Source organism: Nanorana parkeri, unplaced genomic scaffold (assembly GCF_000935625.1).
Source record: "Nanorana parkeri isolate BGI_ZX_2015 unplaced genomic scaffold, ASM93562v1 scaffold1212, whole genome shotgun sequence".
NCBI classification, from domain to species: domain Eukaryota; kingdom Metazoa; phylum Chordata; class Amphibia; order Anura; family Dicroglossidae; genus Nanorana; species Nanorana parkeri.
In genome coordinates, this window is record NW_017307480.1 from 8,703 (window position 1) to 20,784 (window position 12,082).

A 12,082-nucleotide genomic window follows, 5' to 3' on the forward strand; every position below is an offset into this window, starting at 1 on the left:
TGATCCGAACTTGGCCCGTACATGTCTTCCAAAATTCTTGACTTCCGGAGGCTTCGTGTGTCCACATACGAGGGCCGGGGAGAGGGTGGGGGAGGGGATAAAATACACGAAGGGCATTAACTTCAGCGTCTTTCGGGTAGGTGTCCCTATGCCCCTCAATGACATAAAAAAAATATTATGAATAGAATTCATGGGGATGAGTTGCAGGAAGTAAAGTGGTGGAGGTGACACGGTGAGAAGATTGAATTCTCAAGAGAACAAGTTCTGTTCAAATATCTCCATCAGGTCACTCTGAAAATTCATGTCTATAGAGGGAGTCATCTGCAAGAACAAGAAATGCGTCAGTATGGAGAAAATGTAAGACGGGTATCCTAAGCGCTCAAACACGCATGTGATAACACCTACCGCCTGTCGCCGTCTCCGCTCCTGTTCTCGCTTCCTGTCCATCTCCCGCTGATCCATGATTGGCTGTGAGCTCTGGGCAGGAGGCGGAGGTGTAGGAAGAGGGTTTTGCACATGGGGCTGTTGTTGCTGCTGCTGCTGTTGTTGTTGGTGTTGCTGCTGCTGCTGCTCCTGCCTCCTACGAGCCTCTTCATGCACTTTTCTTGCCTGATCTTGAGCATCATCATCTTCTCGAGACCTAAATGTGTGCAGCAAACACGACCATACATAAGACCAGACGGTTTGTAATGGAAAGCATCTTTAAAAGGAGAACAATGGGCAACTATGGGGAGGGTGAAATTATTATTATTATACAGGATTTATATAGCGCCAACAGTTTGCGCAGCGCTGTACAATATAAGGAAGACATTACAATCACAATACAAACCAAGACAAGATGGTAAGGAGGGCCCTGCCCCTGAGAGCTTACAATCTAAAAGAATACACTCATCCCTATAATACAAGAGGATGTGTGACACTGCAGCTGCCACGTGTTGGCTCTATGGATCGAGTACTGAGCCATCACAAATCGCTGAGCTCATGATCTTCTCCATGCAGAGAGCCATGATCTTCTCCATGCAGAGAGCGGTGCCGGTCAGTCACCGCTCCCCACAGGGATTACTCTCTCCGATCCTCCAGCGCTGACTGGACGGACAGACGGGAGGGGGCGGGCACAGCTGGCTCTAGAGAGGCAGAACCAGCCATCAATCAGGCAGCAGGGTGGATCCTGCCTTGGCTCTGCACTATTGCCCGCTATATGCCGAGTCTTGGGGGTCATAGGAGGACATTAGTGTGTCCTGTGACCCAAAAGAGAACACCAACAGGATTGGGACACGGTTCTTTTAATTGGCATGAAACACGGGTCTACACCAGCACACACAATGGACTATTTGCTAAGCACACGTGTTGATAACTGTTGAGTGCGAGTACTTTTTGCTTTCTTGCTCCCTCTGGATGAAGGAGAAGTGTCACAAGGTTGCAATGCTCTGCAGGCTCAAATACAACAAAATAAAAATAAACAAATTGCATATATTTCTCTTTCATTAATGTTTGTGCATTTGTTATTTTGTATTCAGAAAGTGGACGAGGCCTATAGTTAGGATTGGAAACTCAGCCTGACACTCCTTTAAACCACGTGCTGACCGCGGTGTTACTCCCCCTTCCTGTCCCGGCCATTTTTCAGTATTCAGCGCTGCTGTACTTTGACATTTTCCCATCATGCAACGCTGTACTGAAATGGATTTTATACCATTGTTTTAGGGACAGATGGAGCTTTCTTTTGGTCGTATTTAATCGCCACTGCGGGTTTTATTTTTTTACTATATTAAGGAAAAAGTCAATAGGATGTGACAGGTCCTCTGTATGGTCTACAAGACCCCTAATGTCACCTGGGGACCCCCAAAGAAGACCTGCTTCATCAGCTTCTCTCCAGCTTCTGAAGCCGGTGAGTGACACGAGAATGCGGAAGTGATGCAATATGAATCACTTCTGCATTCTGACAGTGGAGAGGGGACCGCAGGGAGACTGTGTACCGACCTCCCTCTGATCCCCTGTCACAGAGCCACCATGCTGGTCCCGGGCTCGCACTGGGCACTGCAGAGCTCGGGACCAGCGGGAGGGGGGGGAGGGGGTGCACATACCGGCACGTTATACAAGCTTGTATGTAAACCGGCATCGCTGCCTGTTTTAAATTCGGGCACGCGTGGCTGAACGGACGTTTAAAAAGCGCCCGCTCAGATCCAGCGAGGCGGATAAGACATTTTCAGTATACATTGTGCGGATTTAATGCATCGCCAACTGTTAGAAAATGAAATACCCCAAACTACCGCTCTGCAGATGCTGAATGACTGAATACGGGGGGTACCAATAGACTAAAAATAGTGTGTACGAGGACGCAGTCACATTTTAAAAACACAACATTTTAAAATAGAAGAATGTGATTTTTGTCCCATCTACAGTGTTCTTCGTTGCAAGTTGCAGCTAAAAATAGGTGCATTCCCTCTTTTGAAAGTTTCCATGGTAACGTGAATTTCTAACTGCTTTGCTATTGGCTGTCAAGGCCGAGAGTAAACCGAGGCAACCAGCAGATATTTCAGTCGCCCAATCACACATTTATGGAGCAGACATTCGGTGAATGGGAAACCTGAAGCCACGAGGAACATTTATCGATTTGTCAATCTTGTATTTGGACAATATTTGGCTTTTCGGAGTTCAGCTTGAAACAAAAATGTCAAATAGGACTGAAATGTACCAAACAGAAGTACCGACACAGCATTAGGAAGTACGTTGCCGGAATGATGTGGAACCTTCCAAATAGAAGGCAGTAAAAAGATTTTTATTTCTGAACAAAATCGGAGATGCAGCAAGCCAGGCCTAGCAGTACGCTGCACCAACCTTACCGGTAAGGCCTCATTCACACAGCCAAGAGCCGATCCGTACAGATCCATGCGGCGTGCACGGCCGTATCGGGCGGTCCCGGGAGGGACAGGTGCTGCGTGTGATTGTACGCAGCAGCCTGTTCTTCTCCATGGGAGTATGCGGCCGTACACTCGACCGAGCCGCACATCCGTGTGGATGCGGGTGTCCACACTCCTATGCAGACAGGATGGATCCTGTCTGCGTCCGAGCACAGACACTGGCACGGATGTGCAGTTCAGGTGAGCGTACGGTCGTGTCCTCTCATAGGGAAGAACAGGCTGCGGCGTACAATCACACATAGCACCTGTCCTTCCCGGGACCGGCCCCATACGGCCGTGCACGCCGCATGGATCTGTACAGACCGGCTCTTGGCTGTGAGAATGAGGACTAAATGAAATCTAAAATCACATTCCACCCGTTGCTTCCTCTGCCATAATAAAAGGAGACATACAAGTTCAATGATCATGTGTAACCAATCACATGGTGGTTCTCTCCGGTTCATTTGTACCAAACACTCACCTCATCCTCTCCTGCTCCCTTCGCATCCTTTCTGCTTGCTCTGCCTGCAGTTTGAGCGACCGCTCCCGCTCCTCCTTCTCTCGAGCCGCACGTCTGAAAAGCTCAAAGCTATCGCTGGAGGACTTCCCCGGAGCAGTTGGAGTAATCGGCGTCTTCTGTACAAGGCTTGCCCAAGAGCCCATGTTTTTAATTTTTAGGTCCTGGGGAGGAACGGTCAAATAATCATCAGTTCATGTACGAGGTTTTTATAACGACCTTCCAGGCTCAATTCACAAAGCCCAACACAAGGATATGGATTCAACATTCATTATTCGTATTTATATAATGCTCTCCTGTACTGAAATTGCTTCCTCCATCCAGCATCATATAGCTCTTTCCTCCCCAACCTGTCTCTGGCCCACCCCTTCCATTCACTGGATTTACTTCCTTCAAACATGGAGGTTCAGCATCCCATGTGGGCGTTACCACAGCTCCTGTTTTCAGGAATCTAAGAACAGCACCTTTCCACCAGACATGGTCTGCCAGCATTGCATAGAGAAGCTCAACAACCCAGTGATGTCACTGAGTCTGAAATAAGAAAATAAGGTATGTCATGAAAACAAAAAGGTTTTATTTAATCCTTTCATCAGCATGCTGATGAGGGAGAAAAGGAGGAATCAGCGAAGGCAAAACATAAGCAGATGCCATTTCAGACTGAAGCTTCCCTGTGGGTACTAGCGCTGCGATATTCGTCAATGACAAGTTTGATTGGTGAGGAAAGTGCTTGCAGTGTAACCACAACACAAGAAAATATGAATAAGGAACTCACCCAGATATGTTTTAATTACAATGACATCAATATCTCACCTTTTTGGGGGCTACAGGTGTCTTCGGTTCCTGCTTTAGCTTCTCTTTCTCAGGTACCCCTTGAGAAATGATGCCTTCAGGGGGTCTCACTGGGCGACTTCCATCAATGGGTTTCATTTCTGGCCCTAGAGGGGGAAAAAAAACACGAATAAAAAAGGTATGCCAGTTATATAAAAGGGTGAATTACAAGAAGTTGAAGCCCTTCAATAGTTTCCTGCATATCATGACTACCGGAAAGTAGGGATGCACCGATACCAGGTACCATACTCGGTACAAGTACTGATACTTTTCCAGCTCCAAGACTACACTAGAGAAAAAGACAACAATTAGGAGGCCGCTGTCATGTGTAAGGAGCACACGGAGCTCCTGGGATTTGTACATCTCTGTTTTATTGTCTGATTTGTTTTTATAAACATATAAAGGGATTCACCGATACCAGTTTTACAAATACTGATACTTTTCCAAATCCTCACAGATACGAGTACCGATACTCATCCAAGTACTCACAGATACAAGTACCGATACTCACCCAAATCCTCCCAGATACAAGTACCGATACTCATCCAAGTCCTCACAGATACGAGTACTGATACTCACCCAAGTCCTCACAGATACGAGCACTGATACATTTTTGTTTACTGTCATGTGACAGTTTTTCTAAAACAATACAGACTAATGATTTCAGGACAGTGGTGGAGTGCCAGAGCCAGGTCCCAGCTGCAACCTCCGCAACCCTGGTAGTTCTCATGAAAATGCCAAGTATCGGCACTGGTATCGGTGCATCCCTACCGGAAAGCTTGGGTTGTGGAAGAGCTGCAATTTCAGAGCTGCTGTCAACGCCGGGGAGGACAATGTGTCGAGGATTAAGGAGTTCCCAGGGCGCACACACAACTATTACCAGGTGTGGTGCCTGAACTTCAGTAAACCAGTAAATAGCAATTTACAAACAAAATTGAGAAAATGTAGCGAGCAGACTGACATCTCCAATTTGAAGTCACGAGTTCATAAGCTGGGACTCCAACTCCCTGATTTTGGACTCCATGGCTGTTCAACGTGAATACATATCTTGCAGTGTTGCCAAAAATTGACGTAATGGCAAAAGGCAGTTGAGTAGATGCGGATCTTTACACACGGAGGTTTTCAATGCCAAATGTATAAATCAGTGGCCACACCACCACGACACACAAAATAAAAAGAAGATATCAGGCTACCTGATCATTTTTACGATACGTGCAATTGTAACAAGGAAGGCAACCTTGCGGAATATCCGATTGCTTCAAAGGGCGGGGAATGTACAGAGGAATAATGAGAGGGACACCATGTGGGAAGGCTTTCACTGAATGAGAGGCAAGCGGTATTTGAAAAAGAATTGCTTAGGGCCGAGATTAATCCCTTGGTGGTACTCGAGGCCAAAATGTGGATCCAGAACAGACTGGAGAAAAGACTGGAGGCAGAATTTCCTTGCCTTGCACCTTGAGAAACATGCTTTCCAGGTGCCGTTAGATGTCCACATAGGTCAGAAGTCACCCGGATGGAGGGAAGCCATGGCTGAGATGGTAGATTCCATGCAGAATATTTGTACCTGAAGGAACAAGTGTTGAGAACCTTTAGATCCAGAAAGAGGTGGATGACCCCTTTTACTTTGGGAACCCTGGAACGCCTGCCATGACTGCTCGAGAGAGAGAGAAGCTGTGCCAGTGCAGCGTGGAGGTCCACCAGTCTTTCGGTGGGAACGATGGCAGGTTTGACGACACCCAACTAAGAAGTGCGGGTGCCTCATAACCATGAGGAGGACTTGCGTGCGGGTTTGGAGGATTGGAGTCCGTGATTTACAGCAGAAACATGTCCCAGGTCTAGTCTTGGGACGACTGGGAGAAATTAAAGCAACCCTAGTTTCTTAGGCAGAGGGTTTTGCAGATTGAGGCGTTGCCTTCTTTTGCGAGGGGGCAAAGTGGTGCCCCCCCCCGTTTCACCCTCAGCTGACCGTGGAGAAGTAGTTACAGAGAAATCAGAGATGGACTCTGGAGAAGGCGAGGGTGCACAATTTAGGCCCTGCATTCTCAGTCATCTAACATGGCTGAAATGTTCCCATTACCTCACAGCAGCATAGATTCCTTGCCTGGATAATAAAGAGGAGGGAGTGAAGGAGAACTCCGAGGAGCATTGTGACTCAGGCAGCAAACATTGGCCCATGCAGATGGCGTCAGGTGCTTTTGGAGGTACATTGCATGTGCGGTTTTACTTCCTCACCATCACAAGCTGCTGCATTAGGCTGACTTCACTGGCAGGCTCAACAAGTAGTTGTGGGGCTTTGCAAGTGCTAATGGACTTAAGCGCTGAAGCACATTTTATTTTAATTGAATGCAATAATGATACTTTATGTAAAACGCAACTCACGTGGCTGAACATGGCTGGAACCTTTTAGTGATTCGGGAAGTTTGTGGGGTTCAACCCTCATGCCAGGAGAAAAGCCTTCTGGACGCATAGATGGCGAATGGCGCTTTTCCTCCTTCACGACCAGCGGCTGAGGCTGCAACACTGATGATCCTCTCATTTCCTGCGGAGCGGACAAGTGTGTTAAACAACTAAAGATTCCCAATCAAGGTTCTTCTTTACCGAAAACTTCTAGTGAGAGAAAAACAATCGGCTGTCGCCCCTTCTTAAAGGAGAACTATGGGGTTAAGGCTTTTCCCCATAGTTCTCATTAGGGTAACGGGAGGACACAAACTAGCGTCCTCCCGTCACCCTAGGCTCAGTATACCGCGAGCTGTAGCTCCGCTGAAGCGGATCCCGACAATTGTGCCGGGATCCACCCAGCTGCGTGAGTGACAGCTGGCTCTGCCTATCTAGAGGCAGAGCCAGCTGTACCCGCCCCCTCCCTCGTCCGTTCCACCAGTCAGCGCTGGCGGATTGGAGCGGGGAATCCAGCCCCTCCCCTGTCACGGCAGAGAGCCGTGACAGGATCGAGAGGTGAGCGAACCCCGGTATGTGTTCACTCACCTCCCGATCTACTGAGCCGACCTGTGACCTGTGTAAGAGATCGGCTAGAACTATGAGGTGAGTGGAAAGCACCCACCTCATAGTTCTCCTTTAAAATCTTAGTTGCCGAGCTATCACACTGATGTCAGTCAAGGACCTGAGAATAAAAATTATAGGAACTGAAATCAGAAGTCCACAAGCTTCAGGTGATGAAGCACTCAAGCCAGAGAATCAGCATGACAGCAAGGCAACTAAAGGTACAAGTAGTATAGGACACCAATAGAAGGCATACAGCTTTCCTGCAACACTGCTAAGAGGCAGAGTTCATGTGATGCAGCATTGTATACAGAACACAGAATGTGGCATTTGTATTCATCTGCCGGCACAGCCAAGGGGCACTGTCGGCAACTACTAGGCAAGGGCTGAGGGAGATCAACGTGTTATCCTGTTTTAGGGTGGCTCCTTTCCTTTGCAGGGTCCCATGGAGGCACCCTCTTGTGTGCTAGTAAGCTGTGTCTCTCCACATACAGACATAGCGAGGCAAGACAATTGCCTGCTCTCCGCTCCTCCAAGCTAGTAGATGGACAGATGCTGGGGACTGTGCTGCCCCTTGTGATCTTGTACTGGGCAGAAAGTTTAGGGAAGTGGAGCTGAGAGTAGGAGCTGTTCTGAAACATGACTAAGAGCTTGGACAAAAATTTAAAGAATTACTTTGCTGGGAAATGAATATTGGTTTATGCAGATTCAGATTATTGAAGGGGAAAAAATAATAATTTAATCCTACTTTAAATTGTCTGCAGCTATTAGCTCCGAGTAGAATACGTTCACTCGAGTCCCAGTGGTGCATGCAATACAGTAGAAGCGTGAAGACATTACTAGCCGCACAGTACTCCAAGCATGTGGAAAAGTGATCAATAATAAATGCTTCATGGAGCTTACACCACAGGCAGCCAATTGTTCAATCGGGTATTAACACAGTTTAGTAGCACAGCCAACGTACTAAAGATCGCCTGTCGTGCTCGGGTCAATGGTCAAGGGCAGTGGTCTGTACCTGCTTTTTAGACTGTACGGCCTGCGGTGACGAAGGATGTGGAAGGCCTGCAAATGGAGGAACCTGAGGTGAATGAAGGAGGAGAGGAGATGGGGCCTCCCGCAAGTGACCTAGACAAAAACAAACAACAAAAATAATGCACAGTGAAGACAACTTAATCAATACCCACTCCAATATACAGAACGCCAGGGGTCCCCAAAACTTTATAAGCAAAGGTAGAGTTCACTGTCCTTTAGGGGGGGGCAGACAGGGGCCAATCGAAGCAAATATGCCCCAGTTGGTGGAATAGAGCCCCATCATTGGCGTCTATGGGAAGAATGGTGCCCCGTCATTGGTGTCTATGGGAAGAATGGTGCCCCGTCATTGGCGTCTATGGGAAGAATGGTGCCCCGTCATTGGCGTCTAGGGGAAGAATGGTGCCCCGTCATTGGCGTCTAGGGGAAGAATGGTGCCCCGTCATTGGCGTCTAGGGGAAGAATGGTGCCCTGTCATTGGCGTCTAGGGGAAGAATGGTGCCCCGTCATTGGTGTCTATGGGAAGAATGGTGCCCAGTCATTGGTGTCTACGGGAAGAATGGTGCCCAGTCATTGGTGTCTATGGGAAGAATGGTGCCCCGTCATTGGTGTCTATTGGAGGAATGGTGCCCAGTCAATGGCGTCTATGGGAAGAATGGTGCCCCGTCATTGGCGTCTATTGGAGGAATGGTGCCCCGTCATTGGCGTCTATGGGAAGAATGGTGCCCCGTCATTGGTGTCCCCCGTCAATGGCGTCTATGGGAAGAATGGTGCCCCGTCAATGGCGTCTATGGGAAGAATGGTGCCCCGTCATTGGTGTCTAAGGGAAGAATAATGCCTAATCGGTGTCTGGGAAAGGAGTTGTGTCCCCAAAAGGCCAGTTCATCGCAAAGGGCTACAAGTTGGGTAACTTCCCGCATTTCATATACTACACAGACATAAAATTTTCACATGAATATACCACTTACCTCCAGAGTATGGCTCTGGTTTCTGCTGCCGTGGTGAGGGATGGTGGTGTTGGATTACTTGCTGCGGCTTAGACTGCTGGTGCTGCACAAGCTGTGGGTGGGGAGCCGTTATTGTAGTTTGCAGAGCTGGATGCGGCTGCTGGGGAGGTGGTGGTGGTGGTGGAGCCTGCACTGCTGGCTGCTGTTGGGAAGCTGTAGGCGGTGTCTGCAACTGGTGCACGTGGGATAAAGTGGGAGCAGGGGGGGGGGCAGTGCTAGCAGAGGAAGGAGAAGGGTAAGGCAGGTTCTGCAGGTGCCGCATAGACTGAGAAGAAACAGTCAATGGTGCTTGGTTCTGCAATTTGACAGAAGGGAGGAGCTGTTGAAGAGGAGATTGCAGAGTAGGCTGTTGGGATTTCTGCAACTGCTGCAGGTAAAGGGCCATCTGCACAGGACCAAGCTGAACAGGAGAAGGAGGGAGACTACTAACAGGGGAAGGTGGGCCATCATCTTCTAGCAGGGCATGGGGAGGCTGTAAATGATGATGCAGAGCATGAGGAGGTGGTGGGAGATGCGCTTGTACTGGATGTACTGGGGGTGGTGAGGAAGATGAAGGCCGCCCAGGTTTAGCAGGAAGGGCGGCTGCACGATTTGATGGGCGGGAAGGTTGCTGCGGCATGGCGTTATGCAGAGCTGTAAGAGAGAAGATTATGTTAATAGGAGATACACCAGCAGGTAATCAAGCAGAATTATTGACAATTAGTCCGGATTTGTCTTATATCCCTCCATACTCCATTATAAATAAAAGAGACTTACCTGGAGGACTAACAAGGGCATGTTGGTTGAGATGAGGTGGAGAACATCGCTCTGGCGGACCACCTGTGAGGTGTGATGGAAGATCAGGTGGTGGTAGGTGCAGACCTGCCTGCCCATAGTGAGCATTAACAGCCTCAAAGACATTAGCAGGATGAAGAGGATGATGAAGAGATGGGAGAGAAGTGTCCAAGCTGGGAGGGGGGACATAGGAGGGTGGAGGAGTTGGGGAAGATGGTTTATGGACATTAGGCGGTGGGGCAAGAGGCTGAGGATGGGATTGATGGTGATGCTGTAAGGAGACAGAAAAGAAAGTCAGAATAAAAAAGGTTCATTACAAAGTCTGAGTTTACAAGTAATTCGAAACTCTAAAAAAAAAAAATCTGATTCCTTCAAGTTTTTCAGCAAAATTGGGATAACATTATTATTTTATATTTGCTACCGGTTTCTGACATGACCACGGTTTCTCTCCAGCAGCACCTACAAGGTCAGACCTGAGGGGCCTTTAGAACCTGCACCTAGTCAAGGGGTGCGTTATCACTAGGGATGCACCGATATCGGTACTCGGTACCGAAAAGCCAGTATTCAGTGCTTCCACTGGCATGGAACCGGCTCCATGCTGTCTGGCTGGCTTGATTGTGCTGGGAAGGGAAACTGGTTCCCAGCCAAATCAGCATCGAGCCGGCTTCGCGGCCAATCAGGAAGCCAGGCGGCGAATAATAACCCACCTCCCAGATTGGCCAGAAAGACGGCACGGTGCTGACTGGCTGGAAAGCCGGCTTCCCGGCCAAATCAGCATCGAGACGGCTTCCTGACCAATCAGGAAGCCGGGAGGAGGCGGGTCATTACTCGCCGCCCAGCTTCCTGACCACACGGGAAGCTGGCTTCATGTTCCCCTACGGCCCTGCCGGTCAAAGGAAATCTTCCTCTGACTGGGAGTTCCAGTGTCGGGGAAGGTATCAGAGCATTTGGGCGAATACAAGTACTCGTCGAAATACTCGGTATCGGTGCATCCCTAGTTATGCTGAAGGTGCCTTTGCACAACCCTATGCCCTTCTGAACAGTGTTCTGACTGGCAGCCTCCCCTCAAGAATCCCTGTTATTCAAGCACTGCTGAACGCTGCAGGGGGCATAGACCTGGGCTGACCATAGGTAAGCTGTCAGACGTACTGTGTGTAAGCACGGCTGCCTGTACTATCATAACAGGAGTGCATGCAAGGGTGACCACGCTAATGCTAAATGAAGCTAGCACTGACACCCTATCACAGGAAGCCCAAAAAGGCACAATAGATGGGTAGGACCAGCAGGTAATTACTATGGCCCTAGTGCTAGCTAAGAGAAGAGGCCTGCAGTACTAGATCACTTACATCAGGTGCTATAATAAATCATCAGATACCTAGATAGTAACTCAGCATCCTCCAGAGTGGAGTTCCAATGTCCAAAATGTTATGGCAGAGAAAAGGATTCAGGAATTCTAACACAAAGCATTAGAAAAAGACGCATACAAAGTTCAAGCTGACATTCCTACCTTTCTAGACTCTCTCCCTGAGTGACTCTTTTTCTTCTGTTTGTGTGTTGTTTCTGGAAAGGAAAGAGAAATGGCATCAGGGACACATCACTGCCTGAGGGTTCAGCTCCCAACGTCACGTGACCTTATGTGCATTATCCTGAACGATCGGAGATTGTGCTACCTGGGTCTGACTCCTCGCTGTCTGACGTGCTGGATTCACTTGAACTTTCAGACTCAGAAGAGGAGAAGCCTTTCCCCTTACCGGAACCAGATGTGGGCGCTTCAACTTTATCTGTAAAAGGAGACAGAATAATTAGCAACTGCAAAAATACAAACAAAAGATTCTACTGCTGAATCGGTATACCCAATACATTGGACTAAAGTGACACTAAACTCAGGAGTTAAATCTTAAAAATACATTCAATACCTTAACTATTAAAAACAATGGGGGAATTTATCAAAACTGTAGCAGAGACAATCTGGAGCAGCTGTGCATGGTAACCAATCAGCTTCTCTGTTTCATTTTCAAATTTTACCTGGGCAA

General features: G+C 48.3%; 1 protein-coding gene across 1 annotated transcript in view; it reads right to left on the reverse strand.

The window, feature by feature from the left end:
• Positions 1–8: 8 nt before the first annotated feature.
• The window catches only part of BRD4 (bromodomain containing 4), a 65,793-nt gene continuing 53,719 nt past the window's right edge, over positions 9–12,082 (reverse strand). The window contains exons 14-23 of the mRNA XM_018568580.1: positions 11,720–11,830; positions 11,557–11,609; positions 10,032–10,320; positions 9,237–9,908; positions 8,255–8,364; positions 6,622–6,781; positions 4,225–4,349; positions 3,379–3,578; positions 406–640; positions 9–321 (exon numbers count right to left, since the gene is read on the reverse strand). Coding sequence (XP_018424082.1) covers positions 250–321; positions 406–640; positions 3,379–3,578; positions 4,225–4,349; positions 6,622–6,781; positions 8,255–8,364; positions 9,237–9,908; positions 10,032–10,320; positions 11,557–11,609; positions 11,720–11,830 — 2,027 coding nt within the window. The 3' untranslated portion in view covers positions 9–249. The remainder of the gene's footprint in view (positions 322–405; positions 641–3,378; positions 3,579–4,224; positions 4,350–6,621; positions 6,782–8,254; positions 8,365–9,236; positions 9,909–10,031; positions 10,321–11,556; positions 11,610–11,719; positions 11,831–12,082) is intronic.